We start from the raw sequence: 26674 nt of genomic DNA, 5'->3' as shown, positions 1-26674 counted from the left end.
TGTGTTTAATGAATGTCTTGGAGCATACCAAAGCACAAACAGGAAATGGACATTTCTTTTCCCTTGCACATAAAACCCTTATTTATGCTGCGAGAGAAAGAAAAAGAAGACAAGCCATAATTTGCTGATTGCGCAAGAGGAGCTTAAATCTTTGAGTATGCCCTGTGATTATGCTTATGCCCTTTAGCCTTTAAAAGCATCCATTAAAAACCCTCTAGGCTGGGCTTATCAATTAAACCCAACCACACATGACCCAGCTACAGAGATTTAGGATTCTTTGGGTAGTGAACACGAGTCTTTAAAAGAGACAATCTGGGGTTTTGCATGCCTCTTTTTAATATCACTCCAGGGAGCAGCAGAGCCGAAAATATTCGTGTAGCTGGAAGATTTGAGACGCCTGCAGAGAAAGGAGAAGAATTTGCATTCTCTATTGAGATTTAAAAAGTTTGTGTAAGCAGGTGATTCATCCCAGCATGAGTCAGCTACACAAGGGAAGGTGTTTATGAGACAGTTTAATCTAGTAGTCTTTTATGCTCTTCCTGAATAGCTCCAGGTACAGTTTTACAACTGCTGTAACAACTTGTAGCAACTTTTACGTTTTTTAGAAGTACAAAATTCATCAATTTACATTAAAAATTACAAATCATCATTATCGGTATTGGATACTTAGGGGATTTTGTGTGGTTTGCTGAAAACTTTCATTCAGTCTGTAACAGTTTATACAAGCCAAGAAAAGAGTCGATGTAAGTAACAAATGTCCTAAAAGAACAGTTAAACCTGGGTTCAGACCTTCGACTTAACCAGCTTGAAGTCTAATCACATAAAACAGAAGACATAAAAACATAATTCAACAAGCTGGTAGCGACAATTAATGAGTATCCTGTTAGTGCTATGGACAGTTGTCAAGTTGTCTGCGAGTGAGTGATGCATAACTACTGAAAGGAAAGGCAAAAAAATACTTGCAAAACTAGTGTGGTGTCATGGTCATGCATCCATCAATCCTCCCAGAACTGAAAATTATGCTACAGTAGTGCCGTAAAGTAAGTACCACAGACTCAACTGTTACAATGTCCAACTTTAGCATTAAAAATCAGGTTTACAGCAGGTTAAAAAAGAAAAACTGTTTTCACTTCTATGGATAGTTTCTCCCCAACACACAGAAAGCTGTAACTCATTATTGTCTGTTAGGTCTCATCTCCACTAATTAGAGTCCCCGAACTCGACCTCTACATTTTCCATGATATTAGTGCCTATGAAAGCATTATATTTTTTTAAATGGAAACGTTTGGTTAGTGTAGGTATTGATGAAATTATAGTATTGTATTAGTCTCTTAGCACTAATCTGTTGTATTCGCTCAGTTTACTGAGGCCTGAGCTGGATCCGTTCAGTGCTAAGACTTAAAAATCTATCCTGGGCTCCTCGTGATGTCTCCAAGACTGAGAGCGAAAACTAGAAAACTAGGAGGGGAAACTAATTTCATATGCTTCTACCTGCAACCCGTTTCCTTCGATAGCAATATCTCATTATTGTTGCTGACGGTGGAACAAAAGCTTCGCATTCTGGCTCAACTCGATCTTCAAAATGAAGGTTCAGCACAAACATGCCAGTCCAGCTCACTTTTCACCTTGGCATCCCAAATGAATGAATGAGATCCTCGGATACATAAAACTCCTCCGCCTGAGGCAGCATCCATCTCTTTGCCACTCCGCTCCACCCTTTTTTTTTTTTTTTCTATCAACTGGTTTCGTAAAATTGAAATTCCCAGAAGGAAAGTCAGACAGAGATGGAAACAGACTATAAAGAGTTGAGACTCTGCCAGGTGTCAGGCCAGCTGTGCGTCATGTAACAGACAAATATCATTAAAACTGTTTGATGGCAACAGCAGCTTTACACATTCCAGGTGAATCAGTCTTTGAAAACATTATAGGAGAAAGAGCTCACCAAAACAAAATGTTGGGTTGGAGTTTGGACGCTCAAGGCCAGTACATATTCAATAACTCAGACTATTCTCAGAGCAGAAAAACATTCAGTCCAAACAGGAAACAGTTTTTGACTGTCAGGATTTCTCACATTGTTGACTGAGTACAGGATGTGTTAATTTAGCAACATACGGGGCTTTCCTTCACGCTAACTTCAGTTTAGATGAGAGAGAACGACGTGGAGGATGAGAAAATACAGCTGAGATGCATGTGAACCATGTGTGTTTTATTTGTTTTCATGCACATTTGTTTCTCATTTTCAGCTGGGACGCATGCAGAGTGAAAGGTTTCTGTCCTCTTGAACCAACAGGGAGGATAAGCTCAGGTTTGGTTATATCTGTGGAAAGAGTGGTATCCGTACTGACAAAGAGAAAATACTGGACACAGAAACAATCCTCAGCCTCCCAGTGTCGGAAAACTTCCTCTTCCGTGTGATAATGTGATAGTGATCGTGGTGAAAAATCCTTTTATCTTTTTAACTGTTTTACTGAAACATCCATCTAAAGCAACGAACACAAAGAAAATTTAATACCTTTCTCAACATCGAGATCGAAACCCAAGTATGCAAATATCGATGCTGAGGTCTCTTGTCCATCAATCAACAAGCTGTAAAGCTGGTTGACAGCCTTTAAATCCCACAGTAACATTAGACTCTGGAAAGAGGGGATTGTGAAGATGCTCTGAAGGGGGTCCTGGCCTCTTGGCTTTGTGTGTGAATGGACAGTATCTCCCCCCTTTCCCCAGCCACAGCATTGAAGCGGTACATGATCTACCTATGGCTGCTGAGCTGTCCTGACCCGTTTAGGCCTCCTGCAGGCCGGCTCGGTTTCTGAGGTCCTGTGTCCTGGTGTCACATGAGAACACCATCGATGTCTCATGCTGCCCTTTAACTACTGACAGAACAAGACAATGTCTGCAAATATATTTTGGATTCCACAAACTGCTTTTTCAGCTCATCAATGCGTCTGGCTTGAGAGGACACATATTTAAGACCCTTTTTAATCACAGCTTGAGACGGGCTACAAAGTAACAAAAACATCACTGTGCTGGTGGCATGAGACCCAATGAGACGGTTTTAACATGAGGAGGGTTGACAAATGAGCCATTCTTCTGAAGAGTGTCTGCATGTATGCATTCAAGCAGGGAGAGAGAAAGAGCGAGTCGACGGGTGCAACGTGAGCCCCTTCACTCAGATCGGTAACACTAACTCATGATTTCTTTGTCTGAAAGTCAACTTGTTCTCACAAATTGCCTCAACACTTTCTCTACAGAGGATAAATTCCCCTGCCTGAAATCCAAGTCTGTAGTTTTAGGACAGAAAAAAAAAATTAGCTAATTTAGATCTCAATAGAAAAAGAAAAAAAATCATGACAAGGCTCCAAATACATATCTGTCTTCTGTCTATTAATATAAGGCAGGTTCTTGTGGACAGCTGTGTTCCTAATCTGGCTGGAATGAAGGTGGAGAAGGAGAAGAAAGACTTCAGAGAACAGTAAGATGCTGCTGGAGAAGGAGATGAAGTTTAAAGCCAGCAGGGGAAAAAATGTGCAGGAGAGACTTTCGACATTTCACAGTGAAATGCTAACGGCTAAGAATAGACTTGTGTGCGTGCGTGCGTGCGTGCGTGCGTGCACATGTGTGCCGTCAACCATTTGCAGTGTCCGGTGAGTGTTTGCTGAAAACACACTCAGTGCTGGAAAACAAATTATGCTGGCTAGATGAATTAAGGAAGTGTGTGTCTTTAAAAAAAGAAAAAAAAGAAAAAAAGAATGTGTTGTGTTTGTGTGTAAGGTCAGTGGAAGCGCACAAAGTCACCGGACACCATCAGGAACACCTGGCTAGTGCAGGGTTGGACCCCCTTTTACCTTCACAGCTACTTTAGTTCTTCGTGGCACTGATTCAACAACGTTCTGGAAATATTTATCAGAGATTTTGCTCCATGTTGGCATGACAGCATCACACAGTTGCTGCAAATTTACTGGCTGCACATCCGTGATGTGAATCTCATGTTCCATCCCAAAGGTGCTCTGTTGGACTGAGATCCAGTGACTGGGGAGGCCATTTGAGCACAGTGAACTTACTGGCATGTTCAATAAACCATTTTGAGATGGTCCGAGCTTCGTGACATGGCACTTTACCTCCTAGATGCAGCTATTGGGCTGTGTTGTTTAAATTATGCTTAAATGGTAATAACGGGCCCAAAGTGTGCCATGAAAATATCCCAGACACCACCAGCAGCAGCAGCCTGAACCACTGATACCCGGCTGGATCCATGCTTTCATCATCTGAATGTCGCAGCACAAATTGAGACTCATCAGATCAGTCAACGTTTTACCATCTTAGTGGTAGCCTCAGTTTCCTGTCCTTAGCTGGCAGGACTGGTCTTCTGCTACTGTAGCCTGTCCGCCGTATTCAGAGATGCTCTTCTCCATACTTTTATAAGAAGTGATTGTTTGAGTTACTGTTACCTTCCTATCTGCTGAAAGCAGTCTTGATATCCACTTTTGACCTCTGGCATCAATAAGTGATCAGAGAACTGCCGCTCACCGACTATTTTCTCTTCTTCTGACTATCCTCTGTAAACAAGATGGTTGTCTGGGAAAATCCCAGTAGTTCAGCAGTTTCTGAAATACTCAGACCTGCCCCTCTGGCACCAGCAACCATACCACGTTTAAAGTCTCTTAAATCACCTATATTCCTCATTCTGATGTTCAGTTTGAACCTTAGCAAGTCCTCATTTTCCACAGTGATGCATGCACACGCACAAGACTAAAAAAAGACCTATATAAAACCTTTCACTGCTATCAGACCAGCACAGATGAGTTGTCAAACCACACCTATATTCAACTGCAACCTTTATACTGACCTCATTTACACACCAGTTTCATGGTCACTTCCACCACATCAGCTGTCCCCAAGGCCCCACTTGGTTACAGTGACACACATATACAGGAAAACAATAAAACAGAAAATAGGGTTGGTGCAGTATTTAATATGTGTTTATACTCAGGATAAATATACTTTTATACTAGGAGTTACACATAGGTTAAAAAGTACTTGATAGGGGTTTAAGTTTATTAGACCTGTGGTTCAGGTCATTGCTGCTGTTAGCTTTAGCAGCTTTGTTATCGCGCCTTTGAAAAATAAAAGGAGCAAAATGACAAAAACCAAGAAGAATTGGACAAAACATTCCACACACACTGGACCTGAAAAGGGTCAAACAGGATTCCTGACCTCATAAACTCCCAAACAGCTCACACATGCAAACACATTTATACTCAGTCTGCTCTGGGATGCTGAGCTGGGAGAAGCTGCTGATACGCAGCGTTAAAGATTAGCCTGCGTCAGATCAAGGAACTGTGGTCTGCTGCCATTCTTGTGAAAACCTCCAGTGCTGACACAAGAATATGAGCAGGCCTTGGCTCAGGGAATAACCCACACTGTATACCGGCAGTCCTGCACTGGTCAGCAGATTATCCCTCGGGAAGAGGCTTGACCCCTGGTAAACCTAGAAGGCTAAATTCTCTCCACAGCAGGAGTTTTACCAGTCGAGGAGGGCACAAGAAAGTGATTTCAGGCTGACACGTGTAAGGTTATATCTCCAAAAACATCTGATATATATATAAAAAAGAAGAAGAAGTGTAATATGCAACACTTGTGTTGTGAAAGGGTTAAATTCCTGTGTAAGTGCACCATAGATCAGTCCCCGCTGCTGAAACCCATGTGACACAAAACTCTCTCTACACTGCTCAGCATGAGCTGAAACTCACAGGCACCATCACTGCTCCCAAATCACTGACATCACAGCAGCTTTAAGGACGAGGGGCTTTATCTTCATCAGGAACTGATTTACATGTGCGAAACTAAAACACTTCCTGCTTCCCTCTGACCACATTTCATTCGACAATAAAGCCACCTGACTTTCTGATTTCATCTAATGTATTGTATTATTCTTCATAGAGGTTTACAGATTTCTCTCATGTGTGTTTCAAGCTTTTCCACTGCAGATGTTTTCCTACATCAAAGGCAAAGCACCTGCTGTGGCATTCCTCCATCCGGCGGGGCTACAAGTGTAATTTGGAAATTTTAACCCGAAGAGAACAATGAAAGCAGCAGCAGCTTTATGTGGAGATATTTTTACTGACCTTGAAGCTACGGGGAAAATCATTGTGGAGTTTGTGCTGACTAAATTGACAGAGATTTTAATCAGTCCAAAGCAAGACAAGAGCAAATGACGAGTATTCAGCAGATTTGAGGTGAAAAACATAAATGAATAAACAGAGGAGAACACGGGGAGGGAAACATGTGGTTCGGATTTAGGCTTAATGTTGCAGGTGTTTCTTTTTTTTTTTTTTTTCAAATCATAGATACAAAACAAGTCCAGGAAAGAGCCTGTATGTAAAAGATGGAAGGCATCACAGTGACATCATTTACTAGTCAGTGATGTACGCATTATGTAGCATCAAGCTGACACATCCAATTTTGTGACTCTAAAAATGAGCAAAACTTCAAAAGTGAACTTTATATTTTATCCAAAATAATCTGAAACTAGTGACTGGATCCAAAATTTAAACACAGGGGTACCCCCCTGTGTTTTATCCAACTTCCAAACACATTTGCAAAGGAAAACAGAGCATCTGCTTTATAAAACAAAACCAAACAAGGAAAATTAATGCAATGTTTGTTTTTGTAAGTGCTAAAAGCCAAAAATCCTAATTGGAAGTCAAATCAGATTACTTGGCCATCCATAGTAGTGACTATTTCAATGATGTCTTTATACATAACTACAAAATCAGTTTGTAAAAGCATAATCTTACCTGGTAGGCATCGGAGCCCAAACAGATCTCGACTCCTCGCGTTTACCCCGGTCTGACTCAGCATCCTCTCCTGAAGGCAAAGACAGCAGACATAAACATCATTTAATAGCAGGAAAGCCAAACAAGCTCTGTACAAATGTAAAAATATACCTGCACGTATGAGGCTCAACGCATTTTATATTTAACCCCTTCATTAGTTGAAATGAACCTTTGTCCCATATTTGCTCAGATAACCAACCAGCTCCTCAGCCGACAGAGTTCATCAAATCAGATAAGCAAATAACCCTCGTAACCAACATTTTACAGAGACCCTAAACACCACACTGGCAATGAAAGTTTTGTACTTTTGAAATGAATAATCTATTTCTGACCTCGACCACAAACTGTTTACACGAGAAATCCAAATGCAGACAAAACAACAGAGAGTCGACTCATGGTGGGAGCATCGCGTCACCGCCGGCCTTGATTACATTTAAACCATGGCTCTGGCCGACGCCCTCATTAAAGTCTGACTCTCAGTCTCAGTGGACTTGTTTTCAAAGACAAAGAAACAAAGCCAACCGCACAAAGTCCCATGATTCTTAATTTCCATGTTGCTTTTCTGTTTGTTCCTGCTTTCTCTGGTCTCACGTACTTGAGCAGGACTGGGAGCAGAATCCAAGCCCACAGAGCCACTGAGGTTTCTATAATCAGGCCGTGAGCTTACTAGCACACATGCTTCCACTTAACTTTGCTACTAACCCCCCTTTGTGAAGGCCATTTACATTTATCGCCTTAAGAGCCCATAATAAGCCGAGGTCTGCAATGTGAGAGGATGGTATGATTATACAGGTGGCAAAGAAAGCTTTAAAATAGTACAGAAACAGAGGAAAGGCCCACATTTACATTGCAGAGCCTCAGATTTCTCTCCAAACACTTCTGGCTGCGTTTGGCGCACAGTGAAACTATTAATCACCGTTTAATGCACCGGCTTTATCGTGAAAAGACTCCGAGTCAGCAAGGAGGCGCGAACAATAACAATGAATCCACTCAGTCGCCTGTGTTATGCTAACAATTTTGCAGTGTGGTGAATTCTGTTTTAGCAGCCTGCTCGTGAAAACCTGACGCTGTAAGCTTTGTGGGCCTTCATGAAAAGAAGAAACTGGGAGCGCTTAACAAAGAGGACCTTTGCTCCCTGTAAAGGTTGTAAAATCACACATCATGGCTCTGACTTTTCTGTCTTTCTGTGAGAGCGTCTGGCTGTCTCTGTAGTAAAAAACCCACAAATTGTGCTGCTTGGTACCGATGCTTTTAAATCCATGTGTATGTAACATGTGTGCACGGCTCCATGTTAGCCTTTGGGGGTGTGGCTACGAACGCTTACGCGACATATTGTGTTTTTAATCGAGGCAGTAAATCTGTGTGAACTTACACAGATTTACTGCGTTAACAGAAACATATTGTGGAAAAACTGGTTAGAATATTTTTATTACAATGCTGGTGATTTGACTTTGTGGGGATAAACTTTGCTTACGTCACAGAAATCTTTGCCTTTCCCTGTTATTTTTGGCCATTTCACCAACAACAGTTTATTATAAGGCTTCAATTAAATTAAAACCCAGTCCTGGGGCAGACCAGAGCCTCTTTTGGTGAACACTAAAATGTGTTGTGTTTATACCAGAGTCATCACTGCCTGATTCAAAATGGGCCTTTGGGAGGCCCATTTATCCGTTTTACCCTTTTCCTGTTATTTCTGGTCATTTAATAAAGAAATATTAAATTTATACCTCAGCTAATGAAGCCTCACATGGTTTTTCACTACTTTTTTAAGGTAAGTAAATGAAACCTGTTGCTTGTCTTATTGCCAGGCTTTTCCTGGCTCAAACTGAGTGCTTGGGGAGTTGCTGTGCGTGTAAGCGCAACTGTTTTCGATATAATCAAGTCAAAGAGTATTTATTATCGGTATTGTTTTGATTAACATGCATGTTCCTATTATTTACAAAAAGGTAAATATTTTGATCACAGCTGTGGTGTTTCTTCCTCAGGAAACCCGAAACCTTTTGATGAGCACTGACATTTCTTCAGCAGGAAAAACTCCTGCGTGTTCACGTTTACTGTAGCTCTTAACTCACAAAGCTTTGGTGACGTTTTGAAAACAGAACAATAAAATACTACGAGCACTTAATGATGTCAAGTTGGCAAATTTCTTGCTTTGAAATCAAAATCCAGACTCTTAATTCTCTAATAAAACAACAGGAATCAGCTAATTGCAGTTCTCCCTGCAAATATTTTCCAAAAGATCACAAATATGATTATTTTCAGCCATTTTACGAGCTAAACTAAAATGAATAAAACCGTCTGCTAGGAGACCTCGCTAGAGAAAAACAAAAGTTAGGACACTAAAGTTTTTTACAAGCCTTCGTTTGTGCCAGAGCATTGTTCATTTTTTTTTCCATCTGGCTTTAAAATGTCTGCACATTCTTTCTGTCTCTCCATCAACACCCACAGAAAACCCACAGCTGGATTCCTTATTCCCCTTTAAATACATCAAAGATATTCCTTTATTTCTGAAGTCTACATGTCCTCACCGTGAAAGGCGAGTAAACTCACTTTAATAACACAGCAAAACACAAAGGTGAAGCGCAGGCTGTGATACGAGAGCAGAGGAATGAATGATTCCCACTTTTAGAACATGTGAAATGCAGAGAATTTAACCTTCACAAGCAAGTTTTGCACAACCAAGGCAAATCAGGAAGAGATAAGGAAAACTGAGATAATGTCTACTTCAACTTAAACATACTTTGACCACAGTAAGGCCGCCCTTAAATCTCGGACTCACGTGTCACTTAAAAACCACATTTCCAGGGCCGTGTTTCTGCTGACATGTCACTTTTGCTTTCATTGTGTGGCTTTTGAATACCCTACTATATCACTTTCATTGCCCACCCCCACCCGTCTCCCTCTCTGCCCCACTTTTGCCCTCCTCAAACTCCCTCCCTCTTACCCTCGGGGACTGTGGCCAAGGCTTATTGCAGTTTCCATTGCTCATGGCTTCCCCTTGCTACTGCAGCCAGACTTCTGCAGTAAGCGTGCCTTGTTCCTGGGTCTGGAACAAACTTCTCTTTCCCCAAACACGTGGCCAAAATCACGAGGGAACAAACTGATTTTTTTGGTAGACATACATCTCATCATGTTCCATTTTCATTCCCTATATTTAAACTGCTTACCGCATCTTAAAAATTATTTTAATTTGCATCACTCTGAGGAGTCTCTGCTTCACCAAAAGTCTTGAATGGCGATCTAACCAGTCCAAAAACAATGATGTTGAACTTAAATATCCTCAGTTGGTGGAGAAGGAATTTTATTTGCAGTCTTTTACCAAAACATACAGTTAAAATTTGGACTCTATTGTTAATATGAACAATCCTGGGTCTATTTTGAAAGCTACCCCCACTGTGTAATGCCTGGCTTATAGCACACACACACATTAGCTTTTAGCCACCATTCTCCCACAGCCTGTTTATTTATATTGTGCTTTTCATTTCCTTACATGAATGAGGGAAGTCACATGGCATTGTGACTCGGAAGGAAAAGTCAGGACGTGATGCAGTTTTGCTAAACAGGGACCACTTTGAAGTGTTTTTCTCGGCAGACATAAAACAGAACGTTGGATTTGCTTTAGAGCTAGACCTGTGATATTTTACTGTAGATGATACCACAGAAGCAAAAGATCTGATAGAATCACACTCAAAAGGAAAAAGTTCAAGGGCAACCAACCTCTGTGGAAATGCACCAAACCTTTACTAAATGCTGACAAACAGCAGAATTTCAGCCAAAGCTCCATTTGATCTTAATAAAAGGAAACACAGAAATTAGAGAAACTGTTTATTAAATATATTAAATTATACATCAATATTTATCAATCTGGGGCATTCTAGTGGTTAATATTTAATATTTAATGTGGAAATTTATGCATCAGCCTATAGCGAACATCCAGTTTAACCCATTTCTGTAGCTAACCTTGAAGCAATCATTCTAAATCTTTTATCATGACTGTCTGCTTACAAGACTTTATTATATATATAAAAACACTGTCAGTGTAGACATAAAAACACTGATAATAGCGATGTGTTTATGGTGTCCCTGCACCAGGAATGCATTTCCTACATCAAACAGCGGCCCCCACAAAGCAAGTACCATAACAAACCATATGCATACAATTGGATGCACTGTCAAAGTCCTCCCACAAGCAAATCTCACAATTCAGCAGTTGTTTTGCTTCACCAAGCCCAAGGCCCACTTACTGAGCTGGGCCAACCAATTTAATTTTTATTCAAATTGTGACTTATTTTTCAAAATCATTATTAAATCAGGATAAATTTGTTCCTTTTCTGCACTCACGAATATGAAGCTCTTGTCTTTTGAATCAAACCAACTCCTTCCCTTACAGCAACACCTCCATCCTTCCATAACAGCTCAGACTCACTCACAGTTTAGTAGAGCTCAGGCTGGAAAGACGATCTTTCCACAGAACAAATAAATTCCAAGAAACGTTTCATTGATTAACCTGTGATCAGGATCATTAAGGCAGCAGCTGCCTCTGACTCTGTCTCCAATATCAGCTACATTTAAACTGAGATTATGGTTTTTGATGTAACTGAGCAGCCCAAGAAAGACCAACAACTTTAATTTCAACCGTCACAGGACATTTTTTTTTTACCATTAATGGGACGGTGACTAAAAAATGTTTGACGCTTGACTTGTGGCTGATGTCCAGCCCTGATGTCCGGTGCACTTCAAAATGTAACGCTAATTTACACAACGGATACAGTTAGCCAAGAAAGCGATGATTACACATCTTTACTAAGATCATGTGCAGATATGCCCTGACACTGTGGTGAACTCTGGAGCTTCGATCAAAGGTTAATGTTAAATGTTTCCAGCTATTGGTTGTACTTTGGAAAGAACTGCAGGTTGGTAATTGGTTTAAACAAACCATTGTGTCTCCACTACGATTTGTAATGTGTCTTGAACTTTGACCCTCAGCTTGAATAAAAAAGAAAAAGAACACAGAGATGGTCTCTCACTATATCTGCCTCTACATTATTCCCGTCTGGCTGTGGCAGATTGTCAGACAATGACACACTGTCAGATCGGTACGGTGAGGCTCAAAGGTCACACGAAATGAAAACAGTGCTTTGGTTATGATGGGAGAGCAGAGCAGTCAACAGATTTGTGAGATTAAATGCCAACTTTAGACAAACACTGATAGTCCTCGACATTTTACCAGATCAATAGGATTCACCTCTTAAGTCACCATCACCGGTATGCCACTAACTTAGCAATGATCAGATACCAGGTAACTTCTGACGACTTAACCTCTGAGCACAGCAATCACAGGATCCTTCTGTGGAGTCAGCAGATACACTTCCTGTTCCATGCTTCAGTCATAGGTTTGAATGAAGTACGAGAAAATAATCCATCCATCTATTTTCTCCCGCTTATCCACTTCAGAGTTGTTGGAGCCTATCCCAGCTACCATAGGACAGGGACAAGTTACCTATGTTAGCAACAGCTGGGCTAATGAAGAGAGACAGACAACCATTCGCACTCACATTCACACCTTTAATTAAAAATGATCAATTAATCGATCCACACTAATGAATTAATAACTGAGAAGAGGAAAAATGACTCAGACAATAGCTCTTAGTTACATGACTGAATCTCTGCAAACACGTTTGTCATGTGCTCATCACACTGAAGGATTATCTGCACGCAAGAAAAACCCACCCAAATGGACTGATCAATCAATACATGGACTAAAAGCAAAACCAGAAAGCCTCCAGTACCAAAAACATCTCTCTGTGCAGATATCTGTTTATAGAAACCAGACAAACATGAACAAACGACAGAAGCAGCACTGTCACAAGCCCTGAATGAAATCTGACAGCAAATTTCATCAGTCGCTACACTTCCTGTCAGAGGATCCCTGACAACACTCTGCATTTAAGGGAGGGGAGGGCTGCATGGCCACTAGACAGATGACTCGGTGACTTAAAGGTTATAAGTCTGATGCGCAGCGGCCAGCGTGCCCATCAGCAGCACCACTTCCTCCGCCTGGTCTCTGCAGCACTCTCTCGTCTCTCTCTAGCAGATTAATGTCTCAAATGGCTTAAATTAAATACCAGCGCTGGATATTGAACATTATCCAAGTGTGACAGTTCACCACCCGTGTGTGACATTATCACAGTCACTCCATACAGTCAAAGAGACAAACGACCGAGCCTCTACAGGCCAAGCCTCTCCGTTAGCGAATGGTGCCGCTAGTTAATTATCACCCAATGCCAGATCAATACCCCTTCTAACAGGACCATAAATCTGCTGTGGGGTCAAGAGGAACCCATTGTTACGCTCTGTTTAAGCCGTGGGAGCCTCTGCAGCACAGAGGCTAGTGATGAATGTGTTGCCGGGGCCCCGTGGGAGCGGGTGTGGGTGACTGTACTGCTTTGGTCCACTTCTATCGGGGCTGAGATCTTAAGCCACTCTGAATAGCGCTCAGATGATCCGTCCTCTGGCATTTTTGATTCTGTCGAGCTTTGTGGTGTGTGCCTTTCATGCTGACTGCTTCAAAGCTGGCTGGGAGATGCAGATAGAGTGAACTCAGGGGGAAATGCGCAGCCAAAACAAGCTTGAATATGCCTGCTATTCTGTCAAGATGCAGGCCTGCGCATCCTTGTAGCATCTAAGCGCTGCTGTTGTTTTCTGTTTCACTGAGCTGAAACTGAGACTTTAAACTAGAGGTGAGGGAGCTTTTTCAAATCTGTGGAATGATTAAATTCACTTTAGAAATTCACAAACTACTCCTACATTTAAGTCTTCCCACATGGAAAAGAAATAGTAAAAACATATATGATTTACTCATGAAAGTGGCCACTTTCTCATTACTTTCATATATTTTGTTAGTAAGTATCCAAAACATACAAGTTTCATTATATAATTTTTCAAGGGATCTTATATGTGTTTTCACTCTTGTATGCTTTTCATACAAGTTTCATACAAGACAGATACGAACTTTATAAGATTTATATATATCTTTTCCATATGGGTTTGCTCAAGATTAATTTTTACTCTTCAGCCTTTAAGTCAAATGAAACCTTAGACAGGAAGCTGCACTTAAAAACTGCACTAATAATTACAAGACATCTTTGTTAACGCTGGTTTTACATGTGCTGGAAATATAAAGTTGACCTTGACTTTCATCTTTCAATCTTCTTGGTTCGACTTTTAAATTTAATATTTGCAGTAATTAGTACAGTTTCTGAGTGCAGCTTCATACCAGAGATCGCCGGCATTAGTTGATAAATTAGGACGTCACAAACTCCCTTTGGTTAACACATTTTCCTCCCAAGCAAAAGATCCCACTTAGATTGCAGTAGGAGACACAAAGGCAGCCCCGTGCATGTTGATAAATCAGTACCAAATTGAATATGCAAATCTATCCACGATGGCGACCCCTCAGAAATAAGGGAGCAGCTGATAATTGAAAAGATAAAAGATAATTGGAAAAAAAAAAAAAAACACAATTATTTGTTCATTTTTGTCACAGAGATGCTCTTTTATCCTCTAAAACCGAACCTCACTCCTCACAAGTCAAGAAAACCGACATTAATATTTAATTCAGTGCTCTGGAAGCACTTTGGTTTTAATTCATTTTTCTTAAACGTCAAATTCATTATGTTTCAAAAGTCACACTGTTGTGTTAAGTATTTATAATCTCAATTCTGATGAAAATCCATGTGTGATTACGGTTTGTTTGCCTTTTGCAACACACCGGGATTCAAGAAGATTAAACGTCCAAACGGCAAAGCCATCTGGTCCGAGATGAGCCCAGGGTTGGATTCAGTTTTTTAAAACCAATCTTAACACATGCTCATGGCACTGAAACATAAGAGTGTGTGGGTGGCCTCTGCACAGCCTCTACATCACAGTAACTCAGAGTAGTAGTGAGCTGAGGGTATGAAATGAATAAAAGCATTGAAGCTGAAGTTAAGATACGTTAATTTCCTAAATCTCAGACACATGGGGTTCAGGCGGGGGGGATGTGATGATTCCTGAAAGTCTCGTTCTGAGGTAATCAAATTCAAATGTCTTGAACCGCAAAACCACTGTCTCCATGGTGACAGCCAGATGTTGTGCAGCGCACATCACCTCCCCACCCCACTCCACATGCAAGCCTCGCTTGAGGGCAGAGTACAGGCATCTGTTACCATTTCCCCCTGCGGCTGCTGAAAATAACCGAGGAGAGACAGGCAACACAAAGACGCAGCCAAGAGTCTGTTCCCGAAGGAAAAAGGCGGATCCTGATGCATTCATACTGCCTGTGTGTACACACAGCTTTGTGCTGCACATCAAACCAACGGCCTGTTCAAATCTCCACCCCCTCAGGAGCTCCTAAATGGGGACAGCATCAAAAAAATTCACCTTTACTGTGTCAAAGCCGTTCATTACAACATCACGTGACCAGGAAATTATCAACAGAGACCAAAGAAGGAGGAAGGGGGCCCACAGGAAGCCAAAAATATTTCGCCAGAACTAAATACAGTGGAGAGAATTGACCTAGTTGACTAAAACCAGCGGTTCCCAAATGAGGTGGCTTTTGATTTTGTGACAGTCATAAATTATGATGGAATTGCTCAGTTTTTTTTTTATTATTTATGCATGTAACAAAAAAAAAGAAAGAAAGAAAGAAATCCCATTTTTGAGTTCCTAAACACAAATTTTGCACACGCATCAGAAGTGTTGGAAATTTACATATTTCATGCACCCCTACAAAATTTCAAAGTAGCCCCAGAGCTGTATTTTGCATACATGTGTGCAAAAGTAAAATTCCAAGACATAGCCATCATCTGAACACAACAGGAAGTCTGCCATTTAACATGCAATTCTGCTGCCATTTCTGCCATTTCCAGGCATTATATGTTAACAAGCTCAGAGATTTAATCAGATCAACCTTTAATCAGCTCCATCAGCCCAACGATGCTAAACTGCAAAGCCTTTGAGTTTTCATTGAAGAGCATATTTCCAGCACCATGACGTAAAGAAACTGACTCATTCATTCTCTAATCTGCCCCAAGCTTCAAACGCTTGATAAGAGTGTGGACCTGGAGGTGTTTACATGCTAATTTTGAGTCACAGTCATACTGCAACAGGAAATAAGCATTCTGTGATAAACAACATGCTTATGGGCTACATGACATTTTGCATGTTGGTTGTACACATGAGATATAGCAACACCCTGCACAATTAATGGCTGTTCTCACCACAAAGTGGACACACAACGTGTTTTGTAAAGCAGATAAACACATATTTGGACTCTGTACTTGAGTTATTCAAGTAAAAGTCTGGTATTTTTAAGAAAGTGATTCAAGGCTGCAGCATCAACATGCATTACCTAAAGTAAAAGTACTCATTATTCAGAATGATCTAAATTACATCATTGGATCACAATTACTGATCTGTACAGTACTTTAATGTCATTTTAGCTACCTATAATTAATGATATACTAGTAAATTGATATTTTAAAAAATCTGCAAAATAATAACTTCCTTAAACTTTCAAATAAAAGGTACTGAGTACAAAATGCACTATTTACGTCCAAAGCACACTGGAGTAGAAGTAAAAAGCTGCATAATACAGAATTTGAAATTACATGTTCTAGCATATCTCAAGCTAGAAGCTGCAATCAGCTTTGGGCAAAGGGACTTTTATATGTCCTTTATTATTCCAGGTAAAAAAGTGTTTTTTTTTGAAAACAGATTAAAACAGAAACTGCAACAAATAGACCCTTTACAGCCCCAACAGGACTGGATTCATAATAACGTAAGTATAATAATGTAGTCATATAGATAGAAAAAGGTAATTTCTTTTTTTTCTATATATATATATAAAACCCTTTGTAAAGCCCGTATCTACAGCACTTTTGGCACATTCCTATTTCAGGGTGGACCTGTGGCCACCTCATGTCCCAATCTGTGGACACACCCCTGTAGGTGACCTTTAATAGTAATCAAAAGCAGGCTGAAACGCTCACCGCACAGCTCTCTGACGTTAATGATGAAGACCATCTGCACCGTTTGTCTTTATGTGCTACAATTTAATCCCCACACCAGAATCCCAGAGGTGATTAAGATTCCCCATCCTTTCACTGGCCTTTAATTAGGTGTGCAGCCAACGATGGTGACATGATGTACCCTTACTGTAATTATAAATCTCCTTGTTATCCCCACAGAGGGAAGCAGAGGCAGCCTTTGCTCGTTTCCCCCCCTGCAAAGCTCCAGCTCTGAGTGGTGAACACTCCTGAAGAACCTCTGAGCAGGGACTGCAGATTTTTGGTTGCAACCTGACTACATGACTGTACATTTATAGCTCAGTTTGGTGAATGACGGTCAGTGTTTCCTGCATGATGACACTGCCTGCTCTGTGGCCTGTGAGGTGTTTAATCACGCAAGGAGTGCTGATGAGTTATAGCACTGCGAGATCAACTTAAGGAGGTCAAACCTGCTCTAAAAAATCATAAATCAAGGCGATAATTGCGTGCACCATTCATACTGAAGCTACATGCTGCAGGAGCGAGCCCAAAACAAGTGTAGAAAAGCTCCGTGGTGAGTGTGAGAAAGACAGAAGGAGGAAAACGAGCGGTCACAAATGAAAGGATCAAAAACCAAAGCCTCTATCAGTGAATAACAAAGCCGTGCCGGAGCGTTGTGACCTTACCTTGATGTCTGGGAGCATTTGTCTCACTTTGAACGTGGTTTTAGATCCTGTCAACATTTTTCACGACGGCTCAACTCGCACTGAACTGAAGAGCAGGAGCGGACTAAAGCTCGCAGAGTGGATCAAAAAATCTGTGTTGTTATGAGCTGACGGTCGCGACGTTAGCGCTCTCCTCTTCTCATGTCCAGTCGTTAAAACGCGAAAGAAACGTCCGGGGGCGAGCAGCTACGCTCGGCTAGCCTGTATCACCGGCTGCTGCTACAACTGAGGTGTTCACTGTGGACACGCAAACTATTTTCATCGCTGTTGTCACTGACAGCATCTGAGACTATGACCGCACCAAATATAAAAAAAAGAAAAAAAGCGAAAGCACAACCTACTGAACTAAGACCGTGAGGACTCTCTTATGAAGTGGCGTGACGGAGAGATGTGTTCACCGTTAACTGGGGCTTTTCTGCCCATTGCGTAGCGCTCTATTTGTTTATGCCTTCGCCATAGTGAAACACACCGGTGGAAAAAACAGAAAAGCCAAGTGCAACAGCGGCAGTAGCGGTGTGGAGCTTCTTAAAGGCACAGGACATCTTTACTGCCAAATGGAAAGTTAATAAGGGAGGGAAGAAAGACTGTGACAGGAAGTTTTGTCATATTCCTTTGAACAACCGTTTTACCTACTTTCACTTAACCCCTTGAACTCAACACAGAGATATAGTGGTAGAAATGTGAAAACTGGAGTAAAGTGATGACAAGTAACACGCTTAACTTCGTTTTTCATGACTCACAGACTACTTTAATCATATTTTAATATACTTTCGTCTTTTCTCTCTTCTCTTTCACTTCTTACCTTAACCAGTCGAGGCCCATGGTATTTTTCAGGTTAAAAAGGGGTTCTTCGTCCCCACTGCCATCAAGTGTTTTCTCATAGGGAAACATTTGATCATTGGGACTCTTTCTCTAATATTGTAATGTTTACCTTACAATATGAAACTCATTAATATCTGTTCTTGTGAACTGGCATTATCTAAGTTAAAATGAATTAAATGCAATGGGCAAATGTAAAGCGGGAAAAATAATCTGTACTGACCTAAAAATATCTGTTAAAAATGAAACATTGGGATAAATTACATTACTGCTACAGTATCTATAATACTTTATGATAATCAAGACTAAGCATGGTATCAGGCCTCTGTTCTAACATCACAAAATGTGATTCTATCTTTAGCTCTGCTGTACCCAAACTACTTTAAATCCAGTGTACAGTACCACCTTGTGCTAACTCTCATGGAATAAACCAGTTTTGTTTTTACCCATAAAAGTAAACTTAAGAAAGAACCAATTTTTAAATGTATCTTTAGTTATTTTGTCACTAGCACCTTGTGGCAAAGCACAAAATTTGTTTTATATTTCTTTATTTTAATCTGCAGAAAAAATACCAAAGACAACACACTTTGACCGACATAAAATATTTTGCCACAACAAGGCGATTCCCAGAGAGCTATTAACTGAAGGCTTAATCTCACCATGTTAAAGTCAATTTTGAGGAAGCTGAGCAAGTGGAAGACGAAAGAAGTGACAGGTCTTGGTGCACCATGAAATACCACCCATAAAAGATCTGATTGGCAACGGATTTGTTTTACAACTTGACAATGATCCCAAACACACTGCAAGTACAGTGAAAGCGTACCTGGATAAAAAACGCACACACACACACACACACACACAATGGGAAATTATCAGCCACAGATTGACCTTTCCAGAGTCCACACTTCAACATTATGGAAGCAGTGTGGGGTCATCATGACAAAGGCTACAACAAAAAGGCAGCCAACATCCAAAGAAGAACAAAAGAAATATTCCTCAAGAATACCTAAAGAAATTACAAAAAATCTGCCTATTTTTGGCCTATATACTGTGTTTCTGTGTGTTTACACATGTCAGTGCGAGTATGTCCATGAGACATCACATGTTATAAATGTACCAGCTGTTCTTTAAATATGTATAATTTTGCAAGAAATAGTTATTTTAAGAAAAGAAGAAAATACATCAGTATTGCAAACTTCTTATTAGGGTTTGTGTTTGTGCACCATAGTGCCAAAGCTGACCTGTGTGTGTGTTTATTTTCATACAGATGAAAACTGTTTTAAGATCATATGAAGAAAATTCGACTAGTTTGGCCTTAAATGTTTCCACGGAAACAATGAATGAATCACATTTGTCAAGTGTAGCAGAGCCGCTGAGCCAACATCTATTTAAAAAAAAAAGAAATGACTCTCTCTGCTGTTAGAAACCAGAAAAAAGAACAATCCTGCTAGTTTACCTTCTTTTTGTATCCTTTTCTGATCCTGTTGCAGAGTCCTCTCCTCTCTCATCCAAACCTGAGCAAATACAGCATCAGTCTCTCTTTCAGACAAACAGAAAACCTATTTAGAGGAAATTCCTTTCCAGCGAGAACAGGGAAAGTCTGAATAGTGTAGAGCGACACTGAGCCCTGCTGAACAGGTGGGGAGACCGTGTCCCTGTGAACTATAATAGAGAGAGGTCTGGATTTTTTACCACATGGGAAACTGTTCAATATTACATAAGGGTCTCCGATTTCTCCGATATATAAAACAGTCCCAGACACAGGACCGTGCATCATCTGAGCTGGAGTTATTCAGTGATGTATAATGCAGCAAGGTTAAAATGAAACACACAAGTATTAACACAATGAAAACTGCTGAGTTTATTCTGTTTCAGTGAAATCTCTTTGTGTTTCTTCTAAACTACTTTAATAAACTCCTGATAAAGTGAGTGGTCTGAAACTGTGTGGGTCTTTTGTACTTACACTCAGGGGTGGGAGGGATTTGGTGCCCTGCTTTTGGAGGATGTTTTCTGGGAGCTGCCCAGTTATAGGAAAACCGTAAACCCCGACTGTATGAACTTAGGTTAATGACAGAACACAAAAGAAGAAATTTCTGTGATTGCAATCATGATCAATTAAGAGTACAATATGCCAGATTTTAGCTCAATCAGTAAAATGACGCAATAATGTTAAAAATGCATTTTTTTTCTGACCAAGACTCAAAAGAAATATTGATTTTAATAACGATTTATGATCATGCTGATGAAAGCCACGAGCTAAAACACAGGGCCGTCTAAGAATAAAGTTGTTTTATGTAAGTGTTGCAGAGTTTTGGCTTATTTTTCCTTCTTTATGTACCTTAAGTAGGTTTGTGCCAGAAACTTCTATTGCTTTAAAGGTGTTTGGGACCATCCTTAACGACCCTCTGCCCATTTGAGTCAGTTGTACAGTTGATGTGGTTCATGAATCTGAGTGGGATGGACGCCTCTTTGGTGAGGTGAGAATGACTTGTTGACTGTTCTATGCTTGGTCCCCCAATTTAGGTTTAAGGTGTATGGACTCATGGTGCATTCAATTCTGCAGTAGCTCTTCAACATTATGGATTCATTTCATAGCACAAACTTTGTGACTTTACCTTTTACAGCTAAAGAATTTGGAGATTTTTTACAAAAGAAACTTTGCTTATGAAAAGCACATGAAAGAGAAAACAAAACTTTCTTTAATACAATGAGAATTTATTCAAACGGTGCAAAAAAATTAATAATTATAATAATAATAACAACCTAACATAAAATCTGATGTTCTTTCTGTCCAGATTGCACTGTCACACAGCCTTAGAGCTCTCCTCTCAAAACTAAAAGGAAAAAAGAAAAATATTTATTCGAAAAAAAATAAAATAAAACCAACTAAAATACCAGGACAGCTGAAATTAAGCTCAGATAATGCACAAATTTGGTAGAATGTTTTGCCATTTACATGCAACATTTTCAGTCCCATGCAACTCAAAAGTATTCCATGTTAATGTTTCTGAGGAGGAATCTTCTGCTCTTACAGAAACGACAGTGTCAACGATATAGAAAAATATAATCGGATCGGTTTTGTCACCAAACTAATTCTGAGCCATTTCTCTTCTGGTTTGGAGGAAATGAGCTGGGTCAATATCACCTGTCATGTTTCAGCACAGGAAATGGTTGCTGCAGCAAATAAAACCTCATTTACAAATTAAAGAAGAAAAAAAAGGGCAATAAAATAAAAGCCAGACTGCTAGACAATTAGCCATGTGAGAAAGAACATCCTAAAATCATTTCAACTAAACATTCCACAAGGAACCCTATTTAAAAAAAATCTCACTATAAATATATATTCTCGAATTATTAGGTCAGCATTGAGGAAATTAGTTTGCAATGAGAGAGCCTCGAGTATGAAAAGGCTCGTCTGCGGGGTCACCTTCAACAGCCAAAATGTCTTTATTCCTAAAGCCAGTTATACCCCAAATACAGCCTCTTACAATCCCGACCTGTTTTCATGTCCAACAATATACATTCTTACCCTTTAAAAACACTGTAAAACTTTGGGCTTACAAAAATAACTCCGAACATATTTATACATCCTCTCACTGTTTGTTTTTTTCTTCAATACAAAAAAAGTGTTCGTAGCCTGTAAAGTCTGATGTTTTACATGTTTCTGAGGCATCCATGTCATTGCAAAAAAATTAAATTGAAAAAAGTTTTGTAAGCTAATTATTACTATGGAGGGAAGGAAAGGGTATGCACACATACACATAAAAAAATAATTAAATTTAAAAAACAAAAAACAAAACAGCCATCAGCACTCAGAGAAACGCTTGCCGGTCGGGTCTCATCTCAATGAAAACAAATCCACTTTCATGAACACATGATGACACACAAACACAGCAAATGCCTTTTGGGGAAAGAGCGAAACGTCAGTGTTTTAATGTTGTTAAAGCTATAAAGCACAGCAAAAAGAAAAAAGCTGAAGAAATTCTGGTCCTTTGACCAGCATTAGAGAAAATACTGTGTTGCACAGAGTGAAATTAAGCCTGAAGAAATTAGTCAGAAACATTTGGTTTTTGTGTGTTTGCAGGAGAGAAAAGCACAAACCAAGAAAAACGAAAGAAGGGCGCCCTCGTTTGGAAGAGGCAGTGTATTGCAGACTGAATTGTGCTTCTCTAAAGCCCTTTGCAGACACCCTGATCCTTTTCTGTAAAAGTCACAACAGCAAATCTACGAGGCCAACTGCCAGTTGCCAGTTTAGGTTTACGTATGTTTTCTTTTGAGGCCGGTCACGCGGGAGCCAGCCGTGCTCCAGCTGCAGGTGAGGATTACTGTATTCTTTTAGGTTTAATAAGTAATGTGGGAATTGTACTAAAATGAAAACATTGACTGACACTAGCTCAGCTCATCAGAGAAAACCAGAAACACAAATTACAGCCACTTCATGACATCTCTGACTGTGTTATTTATTTGATACTGATACTTCTTTCTTTACTCAGTCCAGAAGAGACAGACCTCTTTCTCTGAATCTGATGTGGCGGTTCAGACTGCGAATTAAACACAGACTTCTCAAGCTGACGTAAAGTATTTTGCACATATGGATGTACACAGTGGCTCTCTCCATCAGTGTCGCCAGTGTTAAAAAGCAATAACAGCATGATGTCAAGTATCTCACGTCCGAAAAGGGCTCAACGCCAAAGAATTTGAATCTACAAGAGTACAACAACCAGAGGTGCTCTGTCAAAGTTCATAACCATAGCTTAATTACAGGGGGGAAATAATAAATATTAGAAATTAATTTGTCAACAACTAAAACAGCCTTAAAGGGAAAAAAAAGAAGAAAAAAATCAAACTGAACACTTCATCAGACTCATGAAATAATTTGCTGAGTTTTGGGTACAGTGTTTGTGAAAACTGCAGGCAAGCAGTGGATACTTGAAGTTGGCCTCTTGGTTTGCAAATGCTGAAAAAAGGCAACTGGGACACTGAGCGAGATGGTGACACCATCTTCTGCGTCCTGCATCGAAAATTTTCTGACCTGTGGCCTCTGACTTCCCAGAACCAGAGGTGGCAGTGTCTGCAGTGATCACCAACTAAAAAACAGTAAAGCTCTGAGTTCACAGACATCAGGAAAAGTGCTCAAATTTGTGCAAAAACAACCAACTTTGACAGACCGAATGCAAAAATAAAAAACAAAAAAAACTTCAGCAGAACCTCTGAATTTGCAGTAAATAGCCAAACCAATAAGCAGCTAATTAATCAGAACACCTTAGTAATTAAAATTTCAGGGGAGACCACATAAAACATGTTTTACATTTCTAAACCTTCAGAGAGAACAGAGGGAAAATATTATAAAATTAATATTAAAAAAAAAATAACCAGAATTTGTTAATACCATGTCAGTTTCTCACATCCAGGCGAGTGTTTGTGTCAGTTTGCGTCATGGAGAGAGAAATCGCCACTGATTAACGCAACATGTTTGGTAACAAAGCCATAAATTTTCTCCTAAAAATCCCAAAATGTGCTTACTCATGTTCAACTAATTTAAGTTATTGACTGTTGTCTCCAAAAATCTGCTGTTCTGAACGTTAAGTTTCATCTCACATTTCACATATTATTGCATCTCGAGGCCACACAAACATCAACCATTGTAACAGGAAACAGGAAGACCCGAGTACAAAAAGAAAAACATTCCAACAAACAGAAGAAATACTCTGGACCGGGACAGTACCTTACCATCGTACTATGTTTCCATCTTGTCTTTGTTCTATGATGCCTGGTCAATCATGTGACCTGGTCAATAGCTCTTAATATTAAAGAAAAAAAAGGGGGGGCTGACATCTTCATAATCCAATTTACAGCATTGGACAAAAATGCAGATTTTTTTTTAAGTGATAGTTACTTTGCCCGAATGAGTGCAGTGCAGAGCAGTCGTCTTAAACGCGTTCTGTAACATTAGCACCGCAGCAGCCTACAGAACGCTTATCATGAGCATCACACGACAGTTTCAGTGTGCATTTTATGCGACAAAAGAGGAAAAAAAGCAACTCGACGAGGATTAATTGTGCTGTTTCCCGAGGTACAAGCATCTAATGATAATAGTGTTAATATCTGTATCTGTAACACTGAAATCACCTTATAACCAGACGTGACTTCAAACATCCCTTAACGAACCAATCCAATCATCACAGAATAGAAATGGAGCAGAGACACTCACGCCTTTTCCGTTTGTGCTTGCATCTCTGTTTATGTTCTAGTGTAAGTATTACTTAGTGTGGATGTGTGTTCTGTACATGTATTGATGAGTGTCATGTATGATGCCTGCCATATACATTCGCTCCACTAGGAGGAGATAGTAGCAAGGCGTTCCAACTCCAAGACTTGAGGAGAGTTTGTAGTTCTCTCTCTCACGCACACACACACACGCGCACACACAGACACACACACACACAACGCCTGCATAAGAGCCACAGCAAAATGTAACAGAAGTGCAGTTTACTCTACGGTCTAACGTGACCCTGGCAGTCAAAGACCACCTTGTGTATCCTGTAGTTATGTAGCCTCACTTGGTACTTTCAACAGGTAATGACACGGCTAAGAATAAAAGATGAGGGAGGTGGTTGCCCTTTCCCTCGTCCATCCACAGGCTGATCTGCTCCAGTCGTGAAAAAGGCCACTCGTCAAATTCAAGCCACAACGGGGTCTGCTCAGAACCTGTGGATGGCCGGTTCTGTCTCCCTCTTCTTCAGCTCTTCCCGGTAACAGTAGGAGCAGTAGTTGCCCGTCTCGGGGTGTCCGTAGTAGTTGCAGTTGGGTGTCCGACAGCGGCTGGACTGCAGGCCGGCCAATCCGCTGGCACTGCCCAACGAGTAGTGTCTGACAGGGGGCTGCCCGTTCCGACAGTCTAGATTGGAGCTCATGTCCCGGAAGCCGTTGGTGTAGTTCCCAGTGGCGAGTTCAGCCCCGGGGTAGTCCGGTGGGTCGAATTCGGGGGGATATGAGGGTGCGAGGCGGGAAGGACTGAGGGAGGAGGGGCCTTGCGAGTTATTGTACTGGGGATGGGAGGGAGGCTGTGCTGTGGGGCCGTGCCGAGGAAGGGTTGCATACGAGGGGAGGCCAGGGTAAGAGATTGCCGAGGAGCCACCAGCTAGCTGGCGTCGGTTATCAACGTAGCTATGCATGTGAAGATGCTGGGTCAGGGGGGCTGCAGGAAGAGGCTGGTCAATGAAGGAGGGCCTGGGGATGGGCACAACAGCCGAGTACATAGAGGGACTCAAAGGAGACAGCTTAAGAGTGTTGAAGGAAGGCGACGAGTTCTCCGATAGCTCCTCTTTGGGCTCGTAAGGCCGGTAACTTAGCTCTGAACAACCAACCACCTCCTTCTTGGGGGGTTGGAGGCTGTTAGCGATGCTTTTCCTCTCTGCCTCGCGGCGCTGTTGTTCCTGCTCAGCCCGGAAGCGCTCCTCTGCATCGGCGAGGTAACGCTGGATCATCTCCTCCTGGAAGGGCTGCCTGTTGCTGGTGGTGAGGAGGCTGGCAAAGATGAACTTCCTCTCCCCCTGCATGGCAGCCCGCAGGATGCCGAGGCTGACCTTCACATCGGCGCTGTACTTGTAGGGTTCGCTCTCAGTGCTGCTCCCACCACTGCTGCTCATGCTGCTCCCAGCTCCATTGAGACGCTCGCTGCCCGAGGAGGGAGAGCCTTTCCCAGAATCCTCAGAGGCGTGGGCTGAAGGCGAGCTATCCTTGCTGCCCTTCCTCCCTCTAAATGAGCCTTTCTTCTTCTCCCCACCCTCTTGCTTGGCACCTCCAGCTCCAACATTTTTTCCTGGCATCAGTCCACCCACATTTTTCTTAAACTTGCTGCCCAGGCTCTTTCCAAAACTGCCAAGCTTATTGGCCACAGAGTCTGCCCTCTTCTTGTCTTTATCCTTGTCCTTCTCCTTCTTGATTTTGTCCTTCCCTGCTGATCCACTGCTGGATGAACTAGATGAAGAGGAGGAGCTGTTCTTGGCCAAAGATCCCCCTCCATTGACTGTTGATCCTGTGGTTGTGTCTCCGTTGCCATTGGAGCTGCTGCTGACAGACTCCTTGTCCGATTCTCCGGAGTCAGGAGGCGACCGGGCATCTTCTCCAGCTGATGCCGTAGGAGACTCCGGCTGGGCCAGCGGGGCTTGCTGCAACAAACAAAGCAGAACAAGTTCTAGTGAAAAAAATTGCAGACCAGTAGGAGAAAATTATACAACTATATAACCAAGGTCCACCACATTTA

The 26674-nt window shown here is 41.2% G+C and overlaps 2 protein-coding genes across 3 annotated transcripts in view; both read right to left on the bottom strand.

Moving 5' to 3' along the window:
• Positions 1–18124, bottom strand: part of mtmr11 (myotubularin related protein 11) — a 38557-nt gene extending 20433 nt beyond the window's left edge. Inside the window, exons 1-2 of the mRNA XM_084944347.1 lie at positions 17551–18124; positions 6798–6867 (exon numbers count right to left, since the gene is read on the bottom strand). Coding sequence (XP_084800473.1) covers positions 6798–6867; positions 17551–17607 — 127 coding nt within the window. The 5' untranslated portion in view covers positions 17608–18124. The remainder of the gene's footprint in view (positions 1–6797; positions 6868–17550) is intronic.
• Positions 18125–20636: 2512 nt separating this feature from the next.
• The window catches only part of otud7b (OTU deubiquitinase 7B), a 45582-nt gene continuing 39544 nt past the window's right edge, over positions 20637–26674 (bottom strand). Inside the window, exon 12 of one of the 2 annotated variants that reach the window (XM_084944345.1) lies at positions 20637–26579. In XM_084944345.1, coding sequence (XP_084800471.1) covers positions 25110–26579 — 1470 coding nt within the window. In that variant the 3' untranslated portion in view covers positions 20637–25109. The remainder of the gene's footprint in view (positions 26580–26674) is intronic. The other variant, XM_084944346.1, reaches the window with a different exon arrangement.

Source organism: Perissodus microlepis, chromosome 11, assembly GCF_051167445.1.
Source record: "Perissodus microlepis isolate ML-2025 ecotype Zambia chromosome 11, ASM5116744v1, whole genome shotgun sequence".
Classification (NCBI taxonomy): domain Eukaryota; kingdom Metazoa; phylum Chordata; class Actinopteri; order Cichliformes; family Cichlidae; genus Perissodus; species Perissodus microlepis.
This window is presented reverse-complemented; position numbering and strand designations above follow the sequence as displayed.